This window comes from Dromaius novaehollandiae, chromosome 11, assembly GCF_036370855.1.
Source record: "Dromaius novaehollandiae isolate bDroNov1 chromosome 11, bDroNov1.hap1, whole genome shotgun sequence".
NCBI classification, from domain to species: Eukaryota; Metazoa; Chordata; class Aves; order Casuariiformes; family Dromaiidae; genus Dromaius; species Dromaius novaehollandiae.
Genome location: NC_088108.1, coordinates 27,436,322 through 27,459,854, shown reverse-complemented (window position 1 = coordinate 27,459,854; position 23,533 = coordinate 27,436,322). Strand labels below are relative to the sequence as shown.

The following is a 23,533-nucleotide window of genomic DNA, read 5'->3' as shown; positions in this document are numbered from 1 at the left end:
CAATTTTATAGCTGAATTTATGTGTTTTCATATTAACACAATTTAATTCATTTATTCACATTCAGGGAAGAAGGTGGGTTATGAAGTCCAGCGAGTCTTGCATGGTCTTTCCATGAACCAAGACGTCTTAAAGATCTGAAAATGTTTAGCAAATTTGGCAAGAAAATGAAGTTCAAAAATGATTAAAAAAAAGCTAGGTTTCTACTTTCCTTAAAAATAGAGACATGTTGAATTTCCTGAGAACATTTCATTTCCTTCTACTGGACCCAATGTGTTAACTTTAAAAAGAATGGCATTTATTCTTGGGAGAAAATGGGACTAGGGTCACTGTTCTACAGTACGTTCCAAGTGCCAGGTGAGACGAGATGCCTTTTCTAAACCCCTGTGAAGATGCTGGACCTTCGTTCATTCCCTCCCAAAACGCAGACGGCACGGGAAGGTTTGGTGCGTGGTCTGCAGCTGCTCCTCGGAGCACCGTAACCCGTGAATCCGAGCGTTCATTTACACCACGCAGTTCTGCCAGCGGCCTCCGCGAAGGTCCGAAGACCGAGGGTGGTTTGCTGCCACGCTGCAGGAAGCCGCAGCCCTTCTGCGTCTGCGATGCCTTTCAAAGGCCTGAAGCGGGACGTGTCCTTTCTAGCTGACCAGGCCCGCGAACGGCTGCCGAATGAAAGCACCATCGCCTGCCCGACTCCCCCGTTGGGGCGGCTGCTGACTTACTGCGCTGCCGAGCTGCACCCCGAGCGTGCAGGATTCAGACCGAATGAAGGACAGAAAGATCTATCACATGCTGGTGCCGCGACCTTATTTTCATGACTGTGAAAATGCAGTTTGGAAAGTGTAAAAATAACGATACTTTACAGCCTGTTAAAACGGCACTTTTAGCAAAGACCCAAAGTCCCGGTGACACCTGCTGTGCAAACAAACTTCCGCGTCCTCGGCTTTCTCCTGGTGCTCGGGGGGCTCTGGGGGGCGGGGGAAGCGCAGCAGCGGGGGGCGGGCTCGGGGGCGCCCGGCGAGCGGGGCCGGCAGCGGGAGCGGGGGCGGGAGCGGGGGCGGGAGCGGGGCGGGGCCGGGAGCGGGAGCGGGGCCGGGAGCGGGAGCGGGGCCGGGAGCGGGAGCGGGGGCGGGAGCGGGGCGGGGCCGGGAGCGGGGCCGGGAGCGGGAGCGGGGGCGGGAGCGGGGCCGGGAGCGGGAGCGGGGGCGGGAGCGGGAGCGGGAGCGGGAGCGGGGCCGGGGCGGGGCCGGGAGCGGGAGCGGGGGCGGGAGCGGGAGCGGGGCCGGGAGCGGGAGCGGGGGCGGGGCGGGGCCGGGAGCGGGAGCGGGAGCGGGAGAAGGGCCTGGGCGGGAGCGGGGCCAGGAGCGGGAGCGGGGCCGGGAGCGGGGGCGGGGCCGAGGCCGGGGCGGGGCCGGGAGCGGGGGCGGGGCCGAGACGGGGCGGGGCCGAGACGGGGCGGGGCCGGGAGCGGGAGCGGGAGAAGGGCCTGGGCAGGAGCGGGGCCGAGACGGGGCGGGGCGGGGCGGTGCCGGGGGCGGGGGCGGTGCCGGGGCCAAGACGGGGCGGGGCCGGGAGCGGGGGCGGGAGCGGGGGCGGGGCCGAGACGGGGCGGGGCGGGGCGGAGCGGGAGCGGGGCCGGGGCCGGGAGCGGGAGCGGGGGCGGGGCCGGGAGCGGGAGCGGGGCGGGGCCGGGAGCGGGAGCGGGGCCGAGGCCGGGGCGGGAGCGGGGCCGGGGCCGGGAGCGGGAGCGGGGCCGAGGCCGGGGCGGGAGCGGGGCCGGGAGCGGGAGCAGGGCCTGGGCGGGGCGGGGCGGGGCGGGAGCAGGGCCGGGGCGGGGCCGGGGCAGGGGCCGTGGCCGGGAGCAGGGCGGGGCCGGGAGCAGGGCTGGGCCGGGCCGGGAGCGGGCGGCCACCGCCCGGGGCGGGGCTTGCGGCGCGGCGCGCGGGCGGGCCGAGCGGCAGCGCAGTCCCGTTAGAAGCCGCGCAGCGAGGCCCCACCGGCGCCGGAGGAGAGACCCGCCGCGCCCAGCCCGCCGCGAAGATGCCGAAGACGGTGGGTGCCCGGTCCCGGCCGCCGGCGCCCGAGCCGGGGGGGGGTGGTGGGGGGCGCTCGGGGTGGCGGTGCCGCGGGCAGGGCGGCGCCCCGGCTCCCTCCGCAGCGCGGGCGGCCCGGGAGGCGGCGGCGGGGCGCGGGGTGCCGGGAGCGGCCCGGGAGGCGGCGGGGGGGGCTGGGGCGGCCGCGGCGATGCGGCGGGCGGGTGGGGCGGGGAGCGGAGGGGAGCGGAGGGGAGGGGAGGGGAGCGGAGCTGCCTCCCTCCATCTTGTGCTCCCTTCCCGGCCGCTTCCTGGCGCGCCGCGGTCCCGGCGGCCGGGCTGGGCCGGGCTGGGCTGGGCCGGGCTGGGCCGGGCCGGGCCCCGCTCTGCTCCGCGCCGCTGCGGAGGCCGTGGGGCGGCGGGGCCCGGCCGCGCTGCCCGCCCGGGGGTGCTGGCTGACGGCGCGGTTGTGCAGCGCCCCTCGCGCAGCCGCCCGTGCGCTCCAAAATGTCGCCCTGCTGCTCGGGAGAGGGGTGCCTGCCTCCCGCGCCCCTGCACCGCCGGGGCCCCCTTCCCCGCCTGCCTCCGCGCCCCGGTCCCCAGGAAGCGCTTGAAAAGCCTGCTGGATAAAGCTTTTTAGAGCGTGGCGGGAATTAATTAATTGTGTAGCAGCCCCTCGTGTGCCCCGTAAAGAGCACACGTTGGGGTTTTCACAACTCGCACTAATTACGGGTTGCTAGGGAGCCTTGTCCCAGCTTGACTCAAAGCATTTCTTGGCTGGAGAGATCTTGGTACTTCAGAAGGTCTCGTCAAGTCTGTACTTGACTCTCCCTCTCATAGCAGGAGTTCAGTGACTAATAAGGAGCATGGTTTTTTCCATTTTAATCTCTCCTGGCTGGAATCAAAGAACTGCTCCTTGCCCTTCATTGATGAAACAGGAAGGAGCAGCCTGGAAGGGTCTGGATATTTCCTCACTAAGGAAAAGGGCTTAAGAACATCTAACATGTAAACTATGAGTCTGTAGTTTATGCTTAAAAAAGTTAAGTTTATGTTTAAAAAAACACCACCAACAAAACTCTACAACTGGAAGCTGAACTGGAATCCACTCTGATTTATTTTTTTTAGCAGATTAATTTTATCACTTTACAATAGATAGTAAGTGCCTGCTTGACTGATTTCCGCTTTTCCTGCTGTCCTGAATGCCAGCTCTCTGAGACAATAGCTAGGTTCACGTGCGCGTGTGTGTTTAAAACCTCAACATCTTAAAGGATGTTAACCCCAAGTTACTCCTAAAGGTTAGGAAGACAATATTTTCTAAAGCTTTATAAAAGGTGGTCTCTTCAGACGTCAGTAATGATTAGTGAACAGTTACCTCTTCCAAAAAAAAAAGGCAAAAGTTCGGTAAAAGCAATGGAAGTGATGAGGGGACTTCTGTGTGAACTGCTGCTGAGACCTTTTAGCCACAGAGCAGTGTGCTGCTGTGATGAGTGACTTCTTTTAGTGTGAATCAGACAAAAAATCCTGAACATAGTGCGGAGAGCCGTGCTGGGCAGGGTTCTCCTGCGAGCAGGCTGAGTCTGAGTGTTGTGACACTGTACTACAAGGTGCTCATTGTAGCCCGAGTCCGGAGGCACGCCCTGGGCTGGGTTCCTGCCTTCAGTCTGCTGCTTTCTCCTACCTGCAGAGTAGTTCTGCTTTCAGGGCACTGAGAACTGGAGCGGATAGAGAAGTTGAGTGCTTTACTGTGATGTTGTTTCATATACTTTGGACCCTGCAGAAAGCTTTTCAGACGTCTGTGTCTACTGAAGTACAGAGCTGCAGGCCTTCAGTTACAAAAGCCAGTAGCCTTCGGTTTCCTGCCTCCTCTGCTCTAATTGAGGATTCAACTGAAACAATATTTTAAACACTACTTCTTGAGCTGTGGTTTGCAGGAACAGGAAATGCTGGCATAACTGTGCAATCAGTTCTCTATGTGAAAGAAACATGACCACCAGTGTGCTAGCTTAAGATTTGTTAATAGCTACTCAATTAACAGTAAAATGCAAGTGACTTTCCTTAACCAGGGTCAAGTATGGGTGAAACTTGAGTAGTTAGATGTAGCTATATGTGGGCTTCATCACAAAAATAAATCCATTGTGAAGAAGACAGATGGAGGAAATGTTCCAGGGAACAGTTCTGGCTGGGCAGGAAAAACATTTGTCTAAAGTGTTTGGTAGCTCTTATCATTCATCTCACCAAGCTCGCAGAACATGCTGCTGCGGGTGCTGCGTGGTCTGAGCAGCAAAACATGTTGAGTTCCGAGTCTCTACTCTTCATTACACCAGGCTAAATGTTAACACATCTAGCTAGAGATTGCTGGTTTGCTGCATGAGATTTGGCCAAAGTGGCACTATGCTTTGGTGCACTGTTGATAGAAATCCAAGATTAACTTTGGTAACCTTTGAAGTAGTGGCACATGACTTCTGTTGTAAAGCATGTCTCTGCACAGTGGTGGCTGAGGCATGGGGGTTTGGTTGCTGGAGGCTGTGTAGAAAGTCCATCATGAGCAGGCCCACAGATCCTGCCACCCTCCACAGGAAAGAGCCATTCAGCTTCTTTATTTTATCTACAGTTCTGTTATAGGTAAGCAACCAACTCCTGTTTATGACTTTTTTTTGTTCTGAGAAGCCTGCAAGATATAAGCAGCCAAAGCACACGTGAAAGGATGTATAATTCCCCCTTCTCCTCCCCGCATAGTGCAGAGGGATGGAGGTTAGCTTGAGTGCTGAAATGCCTCCTGCAAGCCATTGTCGAACTCGACGAAGTCTCTCCTGCAGCCGTGAGAAGTCTGTGTATTGGCCATGAGCAGGCTCAGTCGTGCACCCTCTGGCTGGTGCTCCCGTCACTCCCTTGAGCTGTTCCAGGCATGGTGGAGCTGGAAGCCATACTCCCTCCAAATCCTGATGGGAGTGAATGGGCTGCCATGCTGCAGCTGGTCCAAGCTCGTAGTTAATTGCTTGAATTTCTTTTGGGGGGAGGAGGTAACAAAAGTTTAGCTGGTGGGGAGGAGGAGTTGGGAGGGAAAGTGACCTTTTTGTACCAGTCATGTCTGTTTAATGAGCTGATATTTTCTTCTATTTTTAGCTAATAGAAAAAGCAGCCTTTCTATATCAGGATTTACTAATTTTTCTATGTTGGTATATTGGCTTAGTGGCTAAAGGGATGGATGTGCCACTGAACACCTGAAATGTGAGAATCTGACATTTATGAAGTGTACATTCAATTCTCTTACATGTCCTGTTACTAGGACTTGAGTAGTTCTGTTTTAGGTAAGGTAGTCCTTGCTCATTGTAGAGAAATGGATTTAATCAGACCTAATCTTTTGGATACAGCAAGCTTCAAACTAGGGCGTAATCAAGTTTGGACTCCCCGTATTGTATTAGCAGAGTTATGTGTTTCTCTATATGTTCAGCACAGCAGTCTCCAGGTTTCTAGGGCAAAGTATTACTGCAGAAAAAATCAACTTGGACAAGTACGAAGTCTGCAGCAAAAATCAGTGAGATTCATAGGTCTCAACTCTTTTATACTAGCTTTTTTTTTTTTTAATCTTCCTTTTCTGCTGTTGCCTTTTCCCTTTATATTTTCAAAAATTCAGTATAGCAGTTATCTATTGGGTCCTTCAAAGACCTCGTCTGTAGCTTAAATGGATGGTCCTAATTCCCAGTTGAACTGCAATTATCTTGAAGCATATTTTCCTCTGTTCTTTGGAACTTCATGAATCTTGCTAGAAGGAAGATAAGGGAGACCCAGGCAGACACCATGAGAATCCTTTGGATAACTAGTTTCTCTATCTGTAGCAACTTGTTACCAAACCCTGCAACAAGACAGTAACTGTGCAGCATTCTGCTTAAATATTTGGGTGATTCTTTCTTTTTGAGGAGTTTGTAGAGGACTTGAAAGATTGGGTGGACAGTGATGGGAACCATGACAGGTCAGGGATGGACTCTTTACTTCTGGCATCTTGGATTTGGATCCTGTTGTGCCATGAAGCAACAGCAGAAGCATTCCAGACACCTTCTGTCTTACCTCAGATGTTTTCTTTCCCTTCCTCTGTGTAACTTGGGAAGCTTGGCAGCACTGACTGACGTTAGATGAGCTTTGGTCTGACAAGAGTGCTAGCTTGTGAGGCAAACTAAATCTATAACATCTTTCTTCTAACATTATGACATATATTGAATTGCAATAAAAAGGTGTGATGGAAAGCTCTCAGAGCTTGCTTTATCAAGAAATCTGTTGTGCCCCACTCTGGGAATTTCATGCGACTTTATACTTCAGCAGCAACAATTGCTTGAACTTGCTGAAAGTACTGTGGATCCAGGTAAACTACTGGACTGGCATACAATGAATTATCTGTAGCTTTTTACCTGACATAGGATGTTACAAACTGGGAAAAGCCTTTATGCCCTAGCTTGTGTTGTATTCATCAGCTTGGTTCCTAGACGCTGCAAGAACAACAGGGTTTTACCTCGCGTGTGGGTGAATCCTGGTGACAGTGAGCAAAAGCTTCTGTTTGGTACTTGTGGGCTTTCTTTGCTGAAGTTAAGCCAGGAGTTAAAAGAATACCGCTGACTAAGTTGGTGTTCACTTTTTACATAATGGTGTGACATGATGTTTACTTTCAGGAGAAATAGGCAGGAAAACTTTATAGAAACTTGTGACCCTACTGAAGTAGCTGAGAAACGGAGAAGTCAGTTTCTGTTGCTCTTTAAACTACGTAGTGGCACCTAGTTTGACACTGTAAGCAGTCAATTAAGGTAGGTTTAGAGTTGAGTCAGTGCAAATTCATATTTAAAAACACACGCAGCCAGATCACGCTTTCTGAAAGTGTGATATACAAGTCCATCTGCTATCGGGAGTGACATCTCTAGCTGACGAGCAGTCATAGTCTGTCCTGATTCTTAGGAATGTTCCTTGACCAGTTGTGCTTGGGGGAAAAGCTCACTCTGTAGTCTACTGGAAAAGTTACCCTACTGGCAATAAACTCCAAATACTAGAATTGTAGGGTAGGTAGGATTGCTCACTGCTTTTTAACACTCAAAGTGAGCATGTAGTTTTGGGTTTGTGATAGGTGTAAAAGATTCAAGCAAATAATTTTTATTTACTTTAGAAACAAATTTTTCATTCAGTGCATTAACCTTGCTTTTCCTACTGTGTCTTACAGAAAGCCTTGTACCAAATTAGCAGTGTTGTACAGAAAACATCAGTTATAGTGGCCTCAAATTGCAGTGAGCAAGAACTATTCTGAGCACCTGGAGTGAATTGGCAGTCATGATCCAGTTATTAAACTTCTTAACATGACAGATTATTAGAGTTCAGAGTGTTTATCCAACCAGGGGTTCCATAAAATTGAATATGTTGAGTCCCTTTTTCATTTTTGACCTTTTGATTTGTCGCTTGAGGCAGATGAGCTCGCTTGGTGAGGTACACACAGTAAGGGAAGCCTGAGGAAACCTTAGACCTCTTACTTCTCCTGTAAGAATCCTGTGGGGAAAATGGTGCCTAATTTCTGGGACTGGTGACTCACTCCTTGCAAATATCCTGTCCCCCAGCAACACCAGGCAGTTCTTTTTTTGGGCCTGCAAGGGACTGCAGTGCTTTCCTTGTGGTGACTCTGCCTCTGCTGATTACTCACCTTCGAAGCCTAAATACACTTCTTGCTTCTCTAGCCAGGATGCTTCATAAGATGTCTTAATATGGACTCCCTTTTCTGGCAGGAAATGGCATCGCTGCCTCTAGAGGAAGCTAGTCTCGGTTGTTTTGTGTGTCGTGTCTGGTGTGAAGTGAAATCCTCTTGTGCAGAGTGCTCTGAAGTCCCTAGGCAGCCACATGCGAGACGGCCGGTGAACTGAAACCCAGTGACTCGGAGACCTTCTGCCCGGGCTCGCTGCGAGCTGGGGGCGAGGGGGGACGGGACGAGACCCTTTGAGCTGCCGGGTTCCTCAAGCCCTCTCGGACCCGCCGGCACTCTTCGCAGAGGGATTCGTCTGGGAGAGGTAGCTCTGGCGCGGCTCCAGCTTATAGAGGAAACTGACTAAAAGCTTCCTCTAATGATGACGTCATCTCCTGGACTCTTTCCTGGCTTAGTACAGCTCAGCCTTATTTGGCTTTTTTGCCTCTGTGCAGCAAGAGGGCCTCCCTGAATTTGCACAATAAAGCTGTTATCTGTGGTTAATCACTGCTCTGAGGACTACAAAGGGGTCTGCTTGCAAAAGGGATCCCAGATCCCTTCGCCCCCCAGGTGTCTTGTGTATGCCTGCTAAATGATTATGCTGGAAATCAGCATCACCCTTTGAGGAGGCTCTCTGCTGTTGGGGACACACTGTTGGAGGAGGAAATCCCTCCCTACCCAGGAATAATCCAGGGCAATTAACTGATGTAAATGAAGAGCACTAGTAAGCAGCCAGTTAATTGCTCGCTTTTCCCTAGCGATGTTTGAGAACAGCAGGAGTTTGCATAGTGCAGCCAATAATACGGCATCAAAGGAGTTTGTTTTCATCCCATCTGAAATGTCTAAAGCAGGCTCAAGTCTTCCAGATTTATGGAAAGCTACCTTTTGGGGTAAACTTCTTCCTAGCACTTCCGTGGCTGCTTTCTAGGTGGAACACTCAACTGTTCTGGAAGTTGTGGGCAAAAACCCACCCTTTTACTCCAATAGCTAATGCTGGCACTTGCTGTAATGCTTAATGGATTGTGCTGCAAATATTTGGCAGTGATGTAGGAAAAGAGACAGTCATTGGCAGGCTTGGTAGCGATAAAACGACAGGATCAGCTGCAACTGTTTGCAGATTTAAAAAACTGAACTTGCAGAAGATTGGGCCTTATATTTGAAAGAAATAATTATGGTGGTAATAACTGGATATGTGGGGAGGTGATCTAATGCTACTTCCTTCCTGTGCAGCTATGAAATGATATGTTCACTTTTGTGAATGTGTAATCCCCCAATGGAGTAGTGAGGTAGTCAGAAATTCCTGACCTATGTATAGTAGCTTTTTGAACTGTATTAAAATGTGGAGGAAACCCTCTTTGAAGGTTTTTTTTTTTTTTTTTAATTGTATGACTTGTTCAAAAAATTTTTTTTTGATACACTTCAACATCTCTGAAGCTGCAGTTGGCCTGAGAGGAGCCTGCTTTCAAAAAGAGAAATGGGGAAAGGAGGAAGGATATTCTGTTCTCAACCTGTTCCCAGGCTAAGAAATAGGAGTATTTGGCAATACCAGGCTTCTCCCCTGTTGGCCATTACTGGTTGACTAATAGCTACAGACAAAAGCACAGAGGTGCCCCTAAAGGAAGAAAGAATGAAAAAGCTCTGAATCTCATCAGCTCCACAGAGAAATGCCTGGTTAGGCAAGAACTGGATGGCAGATGGGGGAGAGACACAGCCTCCTTTTTCTGCCAGCAGCAATGCTCAGTGCAGGACTGGAAAGGACCAGTAAGAGGATGACCGAAGTTAGTGAATCAGAATGGCATGGTACGCATGGTCCAGACTGGTCTGTACTCCCTTGCAAGTCTATAGGACTGTTAGTATTCCTCCAAGACACGAGCAAGCTGACCGACTTCGGCAGTGTGATGGAGTGTGAATACTGGAAAGTCTAGATTGGACTTGAGGTCAGTGTCAGAGAGTCTTGCCTGGAGCATTCTGGAGAACTGCAGCTCTACTATTGTGCACCTTCCTATGTGCTACAGATATTTTCTTTTTAAAGGAAAAACTGGATGACTTCCTGCAGCCGTGAGCTATATTTCTGGTCTGTCTATAAATCATTAATTTGTTCTTTTCTCCTTGGTAAGCCTTATGATTCACAATTTTCTCTCTATATTGGGAGATGTATTTAAGGTGGGGAAGTGACTAAGTAGAGGAAAAATTTGCTCTTAGTCTGATCAGTCATTTAGTAACACCTTCTAATAAATGTACTTGGTTTCATATGGCACAGTCTGATAAAGCATGAAATTCTGGGCTAAATACCTTCTTAGTATATCTTTTAAACTTTATTGAGCTTGACTCACCAATACTAATGATGTGCTTGGTTACAGTGCAAAAACCGAGATGCCAGACATTGTTAGGATCAAGTGTCAGGGTTCTCAACGTGTTTCCCCTCTTTTTCCTGGAAGGGTGGCATAATTAAGTGGAATTTTTTCACCCTCTGAATATGCTTTTCTAGAATAGTGAGTTTAAAAAAAAAAAGTTTCTACTACCTCACTATATTAAGTGTCTTCTCAGGCTGGCTGCTGGATGGACAAGAGGATTCCCATTATTTCAATGTCTTTCTCTATTAAAATTCAGGACTTGGTTTCATTGTAGGAGGATCGTAATCCACAGGATTTGCAGAATGATAGCAAATGATTCTGAAGGCACCTTCTAAGGAAGTAAGGCAATTCCGTTGCCAGCAAATTCAAGCAACATCAAATTGCCCAACATTAAAGTAGCTATACAAAAAATACACAATACTTAGTGATCTAGTACATCCTCTTGAAGAAAAACAGTTGTTCTGTTAGTATGACAGCTCATGGCGCAGCCCTTGTTCTAGTTAGAAATGACAGAGATGGAGGGATTTGTGCATATGTATTAAAAGTAAGGGTTTACTTAGCAGATCAGTGAGCAGACGCTTTGGTGAATGGTTGATCTGTTCATATTCAAGCAAGCAAGGGGCAGAAGTCTTTGTACAGGCTCCTTTGGAAACGCTTCCTCTCCCGTGCGCAACCTCGCGGAAGTTGACCAATGGTCTATCTGCAGCAAAACTGACTCTAAGAACTGGTGCTCTAGATACGTCGCTAACCTTAAAAAAAGATGTTGTAACGGTGACCCTTGGTCAAAAAAGTCAGCAAATCCAAATTTTTCACAAAAGCACGACAATTAACTTGCATAATATTTATGGTATGAAAGTATTCCAAATCGAACTTGGAGCTGAAAGAAAACTCCCATGCTTATCCCTCCCTTATTTTGAAGAAAGACTTATCTGCTCTGGCCCGTATGTTAGATTTTGGAGGCATGGATATAGTTTTGTATTAGCTCACTTTTTGCTGGTGTGTGTTTGGTTTTTTATTTTTATTTTATTTTATTTTATTTTTTTTTTGGTGTGACTTTCACCATGCTTTCATGTTGTATCTTGAACATACAGCTTTAAGGTTGTTAGAGCAGCTTTTTTGAAGAGGGAACCTCAAAAGTGAAAGGTTCTCAGTGAACTCAGCTCCTGTAACTTCCTTAAAAGTAGATCAGGTATTTTTCTGTCTTTGGATGGGTAGGAGCTTTTATCTTGAGAAATTTTGTCCTATAATGAAAAAATTTCTTTCTGTTTAACTCCCTTGTAATATGAGTTTTATCCCTCTGTTGCACTCTGAAAGAAATTAGATAGTATTGTCCATCAAAACCTCTAGTTGGTTGATCTGATTAATATCTGACTACTAAAATAGATATTTTGGTAACTGTATATGTCATGAAAGCAAAATTGCCTTAAAATGTGGATTTGTTGAAAGAAACTCACTTGTATTACTTGTATAGTGCAGCTGAGACAATAGAGTGCTCAAAATGCCTACACAATAGGAAGGTGCAAAATTGGAACATACAAATTTTTTGTTGTTGTTTAAACTACAATTTTTCTTTCAGGATGACACCAGATACCCCTCCAAAAATAGACCCCGTTGTATTAATATGTTCCACTAACTTTTGTTTGACAGTGTCCATTAATGCAGACTCTGCCCAGTATGCATAATAAAGGTGTTGCCGTTGTAGTTTACCCTTCATAACTACCATATGTTATATACCAAATGTGAAGGTAACTATATTCCACATCAGACTTACAAGTTCCAAAGCTCAAACATCAGTAATTATATTGTAGGGACATATGAAATAACCAGATGTTGGCATATATCTATATGTTAAGGAAGCTTAAAACACTTTTCAAAAGTATAGTCTTTTTCTTTCTCTTATCTGTTGTATTGAGTAGATAATGAGAACTTTAGCTGAGGTAGACTGAATCCAGTCTCTCTCTGTTCAGAGCTCTGACTACTGTTATCCTCAGTGAAGCATCAGGACATGAGATCACCTCAAGATGAGAAACCTTTCTCCTATTTCTGAAAACATGCTGTGTGAACAACTTTGTTGCAGTATCTGTGTCTTCCACCAAGAAACACTTGACAGCTGAATTTGGTTGCATTAGTAAAATACAGAAAGCAGTTTAAGAGCAGTGAAATGGTTATATGCTAGGCAATATCCATTCTCTCCTGGAGAGCCAGAAGTTGCTGTATGAATGAACTGTGTATTATGCATGACTGCTCATTTTGTGAGCTGCCTCAAACAAGTGCTGTGAGTAAGGTTACTAGCATTTTGGATAGTGTGAACAGAAAAGGCTAATACTACTTTCAATACCTGAAAGCTCTGATTCTGTGGTTGGGAAGGTGGTGGGCTTTGAAAGAATTCTTATTCAGCTCCATAAAATATTATATCACTGAAACAGGAAAATACTTGAATAAGCAGTGTGTCTTAGTCCTCCAACCTGTAGCTCTGTTGTACTGCTATGCTCGTGGGAGTTGGACTGTAAAATACTCCTTCCTGGAATACTGAGTGGACAGGCTTTCCGTGTTGCTGTAACATTAGCACTTTGCCCCCCAAGGCAAGCAAAGAACCTTGCACCTGAAGTTGGTGCTCAAAAAAGCAGTGTTTTGTGTTTTATGAAGTCAAACCCCCCCCCCCCCCCCAAATCTTTTGCATGCTCTTGCTGGGTGGTTTGTTACTAGCGTCTCAAGCTGAGTGCCACCTGCAAGCTGCAATTCATTAGGCTTATATTGTAATCAGTGTGAATATCCCTTTGCACACCCAGTAGAATAGGATGGAGATCCCTTTCAAATGAGGAGTCGTATTAGCATTTTCAACTGTCAGTGTATCGCTCTAGAGTCTGTCTTGAATGTCTATACCAAAAGAGAGAGCAAACAGAAAGACTGAGTAGCTTCCAAATCACCCAAAGGTCAGAGCAGTCAACTGGAGAGGAGATGAAGTTCTGAACAGTACTTATTTCAGCATCATACACAGGAAATGTGATGTTATCTTAGTGCTTGCTCTGACAAATGATAAATAATCAAGTAGAAATCTGCCTAAAGTCTATACTGCTTCCCCTTTGCTGCTGAAGTTCTGACAAGTTTAATATGTAGGATTTCTGTCTTGCTCAGTACTTGGTTCACGTCTGTGCTAAGTCTCTTTTGCCCATAAGGACAAATGTAGCTTATTCAGGGTGACCAGCCACTTTTCCCAGGGCTAAGCTTTGAAAGAGTGTCTTTCACGCACACTGTAAAAAGTTGGTTGTTTTTTGACATAGAACCCCTCAAATTCCTTGAAATCATAGTTTGCTTCTCAGTCAGCTGTTTTCCCTCAGTTTGAGGGAGGGATGTGTCACATCACCCTTTCCTGTGCATCTTGCTATTGCATGCTGTATTTCTTGGTTCTTTCAAGTTATGCTTATCCCTCTCCCTCTATCTCAAAACATTTTGGTCTCAGCAAAGTTTGGCATAGAAGACTTTCAGTGAGATATATTTACAATATTCCAATGCCAGCTTTAATTTGGCAGTGTTTGGAAGGCTTTGTAAATAATTCAGATCTGAGGGGATTCAGAGAATCTTGTAAAATAAGTGATTTCATTGGTCTGCCGTTCCCTGAGAGGAGGAGGGACTGTTAGATGCATTCATGTGAACCTGTCTGTTTTCACAGCAAGCCTAGGCAAGACAAATACTTAGCTGCCCTTACTGCTTCCAGTGCTCTGGAGATTTGCAGCTGGGCATGAGGTCTCTGCATGCAGGAATGCTGAAGGAGCCCCAGGCTCTGATCAAAGTTGAAGTAACGTCTGCAAATCCCATGCTGCTATTCCTTGGCATATGGAAAAACAAAAACACAACAAAACCCAACTCCTACACAGCAGGGTTGGATGAGAGCTAAGCTCTCAAGTTGATTTCTGAGTGTCCCTTGCAAAACAGTGCCCTGCAGACTCCTTGCCTCCGGTTAGTCTAGTAACTTCTGCAGCTTGCTTTCGTAAGTTGTATTTGCATGTATGTTGACTTATGCAGGAGTCCTACTCAGCATCTGGGAGTTTTTCTTCCTGCTCAGTTGTGTTTCTCAGTTTTTACCTATAGCTTTATGAAGACTATTAACAGTTCTGCCTCTGTATATATTTGGCTGCATAAGGGTAGTGCATGGCACCTCTGTTTGTAGAGGAGGTTTAAGGACCTACATACTTAAACTATAAATCTTGTAAGGAAATTGCTTCTGCCCACTTAATACAAGAAGTCAGTTTCTGACGTGAACATTACAAAGACTTCAACTAATGCAGGGTAGCTTTTCGCAGCCTCTGCAGTCTTACAGAATCTCCGAAATAGTTGAGTTGAAAGAGATGTCTGGAAGTCATCTGGTCCGACTCCATACTTGGAGCAGTTGAATCAACTTCTAAGTTAGATTGGGTTGTTCAGGGTCTTGTTTTGGTTACAGTGGGCAATAACTCTTGACTTTTTGACAAACAGTCTTGAAAGTACTTGAACGTGCAAAGCACTGCCTAGGTGCCTGGAGGTTCTTAACCTTGTCCTCAGGAGCGTGGAGGTGGGGGAAAGTAAAAGAGCTAGTCAAGTGTAAGGATAAAAATCTGTCAAAAGCAAGCCCTTCGTTAATGAACACATAGTATAAGCCCAGAAACTACCGAATGGAACTAGCTCATCCATTCCCTCTGCTAGTGCAGTTGATCCATGCAGTGCATCTCTGACTATGTCCAGGCACTATGGTATAAACACTTTTTCACGAGAAGTTAATGTAGGCCAGAAGATCATGTTAAACTGTTGGAACCCGAAGGCAGTAAGACATTGATGCGTGTAATAGGGGCTTCCTAATAATGCTTATTACATTGTTTCAGAAGATGCATCCCTGTAGCAGACAGGGAATGGTTTGATCCAGCGGCAGTCACTGGAAATCTAAAGCTTTATTCTGTTCCGTAAACTGTAGCCCTATCTCTTTGCAAAACAGTAGGGACAACTAGACTTCATCCGAGGCTTCCAGATACAAAAACTGTTCAGGTAGCTATAACTTTTTTGATCAGGCTTTGCTAGAACACCTTGAAAGTTTAAAGGAGGAAATTAACTGGGGTGGAAGGGGTAAGTAAGTGCTTTCATATATTCAGAAGTCTGTTTTTTTTCTTCAGTTAAGTCAGGGCCTCTGTGAAAGGCTCTCTGCCCAAGATGGCAAAATGATTCAGAATGTTACTTATTCTTGCATCTGAAAGTCAGTGATACCCTCTACTATAGCTGTTTCTTAACTACTTGGTCTCATTATGGCACCCTCTGCTGTCTGCCTGATCTTTAAAATGTCTAAGTATTATCTGCTCTCAATTCTGCTCATCATAAGGGTGGTGTGATGGGTCTGTACTTGAAAGGAAGATGTGTTAACTCTTCCTTGAGCACAGGGATTGCCAGGCATTTAGCAGTCTCTTCATGCATGTATCTAGATGTTAAGTGATACCTGGGGTTTATCAGGCTTTCTTTCAAATAGCCTGGTTTCAAATAGCAATGTACATCAAGGGGCGTGTGAGAATGTGGACTCGGAGTGCATGTTTAATTGCAGCCTTTAATAAACCGGATCAACTGTCTGCATGTTTAAGTTCTTTTATGGCTTGCTGCTACTGAAAAGGGGAGGCTTTGCTCCTGTCTGTGTGGTTCTGCTTTGCGCTGGCTCTGCTAGTCCAACTCAATGGTGGATCTGTTCTGTTTTGCTGTCTCAGCAGAAAACTGGGTTAATGACATGGGTATGTGTGGCTGGATCGGGGAAAAGTCTCACCAAGGGGTTGAACGAGTACCAGAGCGAGTACAAAGGATAAAATGGGAGTGCCTGGGAGTGAGGGATAAGAAGTAGTTAAATAGCTTGGCCTATCTTGTCCAGTTGTACCCAGAGCCATCTTACCCTTCCCTCTCCGTATCACCTGTACTAATGTCCTTGGGTCAGTGCAGTGAGTGGGACCAGTGAATTGATTCTGCTGGGAAAAATAACAGAAGAGTTATTTTCAGCCTGATTCACTCTTTGGTCCTGCTCGTTTCATAGTCATGTGAGTGCTAATGCTGATCCAAAGAAGGCAATGGGAATGTGCAGCGTGGCGACAGGCCCTTTAGGATGATTTGCGGTGGCAGCGGGACTGTACTTGTGGTGTGCTGCCACCACTCTCCGGGGTTCCCGCGGGCAGCTCCACCCCCGTTCCCCAGCCTTCTGGCACAGGGGATTCTGTGTGTCCCAGTGCTGTAGCCACTCTCCTCTATGTTAGGAAAGCTCAAGTGCTTGAACTAGACAGAGCTTAAAATAAAAAAGGTACTTTGGCAATCACAAGTTGGTCTTTTATAAGCTGTGTACAGTCCCAACAGCTATTTAAAACCTGAAGTAGTTGGGTGGAGAGGGAAGCAAATCTGGGAGGGGGGGAAAAGTGGAGAACTGAGCTGTTTCAGGGAAATCCTGCATTTTAGGGAACTGTGACCTAAATAGATATGAAGAGGCTGCCACTCCCAAATGACACCCTGTACTGAAAGGAAATTGCAGGATTTGTCTGGCATGCTAGAGATGATAAACTGAAAATCACAGGATGATGAAACAGCTTTGCCTCACATTTGCCTCTGCCTGCAGTTGAATCCGGAGGGATGGCTCATAGTCTGGACAGCCGGATCCTGCAGCAAGGCTGCGTTCTAGCTCCTCGAAGTCTGGCTCTTGTTCGGGTGCTCAGCAAGCACCGAGCTGGCCGAGAGCTTGGTGTGCCGCACCCAGGCATTGCTTTGGCTGTCTTCCCCAACAGGCAGACCTGTGTTTAGCTGCCCTTTTCTGTCATCTGTGAGCTGAAGTGTCATCTGTCTTTTGGTAGAAGAACTGAAAATCGCATGCAACAGATAAGTCAGAACGGTGCCTGTTCATCCAAACACTAGAATCCTGCGGGAAGGAAGGGAGAGCTCGCAGCCACAGCTGCAGTCTTCATGCTGTCTTCCTTGTGAAGCCTGTTGAGCGATACGCAGAACTTGCTGAACCTAGTGGGTTGGTTGTTTAAGTGCTCTCAATTCCAGAAGTTACAATTAGAAATTATTTTTAAAGGTAGGTGAACTTAGAGCCCTTTACATAGGGAATGAGTGGTTTAGTCTGTAACTTGGGAGCCTCAGATACTTAGTATAGTTGTGCTGCCCCTAAGCAGCTCACACTTGTCTTAACAGCCTGCCTTGATCTTGTTTTTAAGCTACTTCCAGCAAAATAGCTGCTTGTAACTTCAGCAGACATCCACTGGATGCCAGGTTTGGAAAGCTTATTGGCCATTTGGAAATGCATCTTGGCTACCAGGCTTGTCTGCTTAACCCCTTGTCCTGTGCCTCTGCAGCTGATAAAAAGTACTGGGAAATCCCCTGACTTTGGAGCGAAGCTGGGGAGGGAAGACCTAGACTAAGGCAAGTTTAGGTGAAAAAGCTAAATCTAAGAATCTTCTCAGAAACCCTGAAACTTTCCAGTGCAGGGTGGTGGTGGTAAGTGTTTCACCAGTTAAGCTACTGCAGTAGCAGCCACGGTCATAGCACTAGTGCAGTGTATGTTTTGGGGGAAGAGGAGGACAAGCTCTTTGTTTGTGACCTGTGGTTAGCATTGCCTGGGAGGTGCAGGTGATGGCTGTGAAGAATGTCATACATACCAGTGCTGGCATTTCAGACATGCTCACTGCCCTTAACTTGAAGAGCTTTAGTTAGGGATGTGGTTAGGCTCAGACACGTGAAGCACAACTTCTAACCCTACTGTTGAGGTTCAGACACCGTAATAAATACGCACTGGTTCTTCAGAGAATAGCACCTTCTAATGTGCATGAAACAAATGGGTATTAAAAAAAGTCTCAAAGCTGCCCAGAGCATAGAATTTGATGATGACAACAGCATCTGGCTGGATTTTGCTTTGAGGTTTTGCTTCCTGCTTAAAATATTGTGGGGGAAGGGCTATGTGGTTTTTTGCTTTTTTTTTTTTTTTTTTTTTTTAATCTGCTTCTGGATTTTGACTAATAAAGGGTGTTCTCTCTACTTAGCCCAAGTAACTGCTACAAAAATAGTTTTTCTAGAGGTTCTTTTCAAACTGACTCTAAAGGAATAGCAAATGGCAGCATTATGGCTTGGAACAGTTACAGGAAAGAAAAGGGAGGTGCGTGAGGAATCTATTTATGAGAGAGGAAATGGCAAAAATAGAGGAATTGACCCATTGCACAAAGTTGTGAATAACTTGTGTAAGAAGTGACATACAAATGCCTGGACTTGACTGTAAATCTGGACATCCACCCATGGCTTCTTTTACTGGTCTGGTAGTCTTATCTTTCAGTTCCTCTTGTCAAACTGAAACTCGTTTGCCCTCCAAACAGGGTGGCAAGCTAGTAGCAGCCATGATGTTGAAATGGGTGCCGCTGGAGGACGTGGCTGGTTACTGTCTGCTGGGAGGTAGGAAAAGGAGGGAATTATCTTCAAGTAGTTTTAACCTGGAATCTTGTCATTAATGACTTTAATGGCTGTTGGAAGCCATGGTGCGTGCGTGTGAGGGAGGTACGAGAACTCCCGATCTGCTTTTATTTTATTTATTTTTATATATGTGTGTATATATATGTATATGTATTTGAATGACTGACTTTGTAGTAACAGTCTTATAAAGCAGAACGTTTATTCCTGAAAAAGCTGCCTGAGACCCCAAATCTGGTCTCTAAATAAGTTGGATAAATGATGTTCCCAGAGTTCCAAGTTCTCCAACTCATGAAGAAGCACTATAAAATAAAAAACAGGCTTTTCATGTCTCTGTATTCTTGCATTATTAGTATGTGCTTGCTAGCACTATTGGAAGAAGACAGCTCTCTACCTTCAAGATCCTATGGAAAAAACAGAATTTTTGTGGGAGGTGGGGGAAGGCAGCCTCTAAAGTAAGGCAGCTGTAAACATCAGCCCTTTTGAATATGGGAAAGACTTGTCTGAAGCCATCTTGTGAGTTCTGTGAATATACTGCCAAGGAATTCTCTTCATGGGGACACTTTATCCTTTGGGTAACAAGTTTGGTTCTCCACTACTAAGAATGAAGAAGCCTTGGCTTATATAAGGATGACGTCTGGACTAGACTTCCTGACTTAACGTGGGTAACTGATGTCTGGACTGATGGACAAGTTCTGCAGAGAGGATTCCCTCAGGCTCGTCTTTGCCCATAATCAGACCCCTCAGATTATTAGGGGAAGTTCAAAGGGAGGTAGTCATGACTTCTGACACTTGGTCTTGAGAGCCATGAAAGCAGCGAAGTACTGCTATGCTGTTCTGCTCCGTAGGCAGTACCTCTTAAATGGCAGCAGTGTCTTCAAGGAAACTGGTCTTTTCATAGGAGCATTCCTGTTTACCGGGGGCTGTATGGAAGAAGTATATTTTCCTCATTGTTGGCAGATAAGCAGCCCAAATTTATCCCATGATGGGAGGATGGAAATAAGGCAATAGTGGTAAGGGTCTAAATGCTAGAATTGATGTGGTAAGATGATACAGTAAGATAATACAGCTTACCGATACACTGTTTTTAGAGTGCTTAAGCTAATTTTTTGGTGGTAGGTTTGTGAGGAGATCCCTCATGAGAAGGAAGAATTGAAATGCGGAGTATCTTGTCCATGGCCCTATCGCAGACAGAGATTGGTAGAGAAAAGATTCAGAAATCTGTGCCCGTCTCTGTTGATTGTTGCCCTTCTGACAAGGGTGGTCATGGTAACTAGTAGGTCTTGCTGCTGCTCTGGAGTACTGCTCTGTTTCAAGTACAGGTAGACTTTCTGCAATAAGAGGCTGTTCTGCTGGGAACAAACAGCACAGATCCTTCACTGATATGCCTCTCCACATAACTTGGTCTTTATTCTTTTTGCTTTTGTTAACCCGTTGCACTCAGTTCTAGTGTACAGCTCATCTGCTCATGTTCCTGCCTCCTTAAGTCTAAAGAGTTTTTAACTGTGTATAATGTATATTTTCATAAGCATCCGGTGTAGATGGCTATTGCTGGGGGTCTTGCTCTTCAGCTAGAAGAATCCACAGCTATGACAAGAAGGACCTGGGAAATACATCTCGAGGGACTTTGGTCCCTCCACCAGCATGCTGAATTGTAATTGGATATGATATGTATCTTAATCTTTTTGCACTGATTTTTGGCATATAAAAAAAGCTGGTGGATATTGAGATGGTACTTCCATGAACTGCTGAAAGGAATGAAGGAGAAGGGGAAACACTTCCTCATGTCAGGAGGAATGCACTTCTCAAAATTATTCTGATTAATATTTGGCTGAAGAACAGTGTCTTCACAAGGTGGTCAAGCAGGGAATTAAATAGGCAGTAAACATTGGTCATTAAAGCAGAAAATTTGCAGAGTTAAACTTGCAAAATCACTTGGTGAGGCCTGGCATTTCTTGGAGGGGGAAAAAAAACCCCAACCCCACCTAGAATTCTATTTTATGTTTATGTGGGCAAGCTACTTGCCATTTTAACCATAGCTTCCAAAATAGTCTCCTGTGGTAACAGCCAAACACATACGTATTTGGGGCTCTAACACTGCAGTGTGTGCAGGGTTTATATTAGGATAAATCTCTTTCCTTTTGAAACTGATTGCTTTAGCATTATATTTTATACCAGATTTTTCATGCAAACTTGTTGAGGTTTTTTTTCCCCTTTTCAGAAATAAGAATTGGCTCTCAAACACTGGTAAAATGCTAGCTGTAAGTGCTATCAGAATACTTGTATAGGAAATGCTGCCAGAATGGACACTAAAATCAGCTTCTTACTTTGAACCTCTTTAGTAGATAGAGCAAAATTTCTCCACTTTCCAAGCTCTGCATGGGACAGAGGCACTTATGAAAGACTTCAGTATTAGTCAGCAACTGCTAGAGTAGGTAAGTGGCAGCACAGCTCTTATATTAACGGCCAGGATGCTGTAACCAGCTCTCTTCCCCCCCAGTCTGCTGATGATGCTAAATCAGTTCCACAAAGGTGTATTTTGCTGGAAGAAATGGACAGAAAATTTCTGCACTGGCAACACCCGCTTCGGTGCCTCTGCTGAAGTGAGATAAAAGGTCAGATGCCTGCTTGTGTCACAGGGCACGTCTGGCTTCCTCCAGCTCCCTCCTCCACCCTTTCTCAGTTCAGTTTCTGCAAGGAGGCTCTTCAAAGCTATGAACTTTCTCAGTCTTGAATGCAGTAACTGTGGCTCACTTCCTGTGGCAGCTTTTTAGCCCTGCTGTTCTCAACCGTTTGGTTCTTCAGAAGCTGTGTGAAAGCTGCAGCTTGCTTCCCCCAAGGGCGGCTTGCCTTGCTCAAGACTCGAGTAGCCGGGAGGGGTGAGGGATGCAGCTGGGGTGTGACCTTGCTAAGGGGCGGCTCCGCGGGGGGTCTGCCTCTGGACCAGCTCGCTGCTGTGCTCCTGCACAGGGAAGGACCACAGCCACGCAAGCCCAAATCTGGTCCCTCCCTGGCCTGTCTCGTTAGCGCTCGTGCCAGCGGGCACATGGCAGTGTAGTGAAGCTGGAGGGGGGCTGCAGCGGCTGCACCTCGGGTCAGCGTGTACTGGAACGGAGCGCGGCTCGCTGCCCTGTTACCGGCTTCAGAGGACACCGGAGTTATCAGTGCTTGTGTCCTCCTGAGATGCGAACTGGTGGTGCCTTCTCCCAACTTGCTCCTGTATGATAAACTGAAGGAAAGCTGGGTGAACAACAGTCGTGTCACCACAGAGTGATCTGCTCTTTTCTTAATTTTAGTTCAAACTGACCTTGGTATGCCTTTCATTGAAGGCGCAGTGCTCAGCCCTATCTGCCTGTTGATTTAGATTGTAGAGAGCACTTTTGTAAGTGGACCTACTAATATGCATGGTGTACCTAGGATAGAGCACGATTTTGCATATGTGACTACAGTGCTTTGCCCATAAACCGGTGCTTATACGCTCATGTTGGATCACATTTGTAGTTTAGCTGGGGAGTGCTTTGCCTGAGCGTAATCTTGCTGTTTCTTCTCTAGGTCACTCAGCAGCAATAGGTACTTTCCAGTAGAAACTGGCGGATGCTACTGGCTCCTCGTGCTTTTGTGCTAGCGCCCGGTGATGTACGCTTTGCAGCGCACGGGGCACGCAGTCCCTCCTGGCCTTCTGCAAGGGTGGCAGTGCTGAGGGTAACGGAACAGGGCAGAAAAAATACTTGCTGCTGAAGCTCGTAAGTGGGGCTCCTTTCTGTGCTTCCAGACTGCTGCAGTTGATGTCTCTGCTTAGCTTGTCCTAGACCCTGGGTGAGCCCATTAATTGAGATCAAGTAACTAGTCCCGTGCTCTGGTTCCCTCTGCAGGTGTTTTCTTTAAATTTGGTTTTATAGGTATGAACTCAAGTTTCCTTCAGTAGATGACTCTACTGTGAGCCTCAGACCTGCCGTCTCTTGCCGAGTCCAGGACTCTTACGGTTGGCACTTTCCGTGCTGTAACGACAGCCACGTGCCTCTTGTTCCTGTAGAGCAGTCTGATACTGTAACGTTAGGCTAACTCTGAGTGGTGGCTGGGTGCCTAGGTACTGTAACCTGTAAGAAAGGCAGTAAGCTGCAGGATCCCTGGGCAGTTCAGTATCTTCACAAATGTGGTCCTTGATCTACAGCTAACTGTCCTGTGTCACCTCTTAAGACAGAGCAGATGCAGAAGGTTGGGACACATCTGTAACTAGCATGTTATTGAAGGGTACTGTCAACTCCAAATTGTCTGTCAGAAATGACGTTAAAAATAGCCCCAACTGAATAACTGATCATAACCGCTGCAAAATCAGCTTAGATGCTGTCGTGTCACGTGTGCAAAGAAGGCAGAGGGGATGTGTGGGGAAAGGACAAACTTCCTCTGTTACAACAATCTTAAGGATTTCTTGTATAAAGGGTAAAAAGCTTTCAGATAATGATCTTTGCTTGTGTCTGCTTTTAGTTTTTCAGTTGACGATGACTACAACCTGTATGTTCAAAAAAGCTAATTTTTCATGTAACATCAGTTCTTTGTCTTCAGACTACACATTAGACGTTCTTGCAAGAGTGAGTTCCTGTTACAGGCTGTAGCGAGCTAGCAAAGCGAAGACAGAATGAATGCCTGGAAGGGGGATTTTGTAATGCATGTTATGTAGCACAGAAGTGGTATTTCTGGTTCTCTGATACTGAGTGCCTCAGAGGTGGGCAAGCCCCTCCTTTATTATATTATGGCGAATTTGTTCAAACTGGCATAGTGGGGTGGCAGCAGGACAGCTTCCGTGGCCCCTGTGCCTCCCTGCCTCAGATGAGGAGCGTTGTGCCCCTGGAATGGAGGGAGGGCTGGGAAGAGCTGCCAAGCCGCAGGCACCGTTTGGAGGGTTAATATTTCCTCCTCGGGCTGCAGCGTGTGGGGGTCGGGCTGGTGGCCTGGGCGTGCCTGCTGCTGTTCTGCTCCCTGATGAGCTTAGGGGTATGAAAAG

The 23,533-nt window shown here is 46.8% G+C and overlaps 1 protein-coding gene across 1 annotated transcript in view; it reads left to right on the top strand.

Moving 5' to 3' along the window:
• The first annotated feature begins 1,892 nt into the window (after positions 1-1,892).
• The window catches only part of MSN (moesin), a 54,016-nt gene continuing 32,375 nt past the window's right edge, over positions 1,893-23,533 (top strand). Inside the window, exon 1 of the mRNA XM_064518503.1 lies at positions 1,893-2,050. Coding sequence (XP_064374573.1) covers positions 2,039-2,050 — 12 coding nt within the window. The 5' untranslated portion in view covers positions 1,893-2,038. The remainder of the gene's footprint in view (positions 2,051-23,533) is intronic.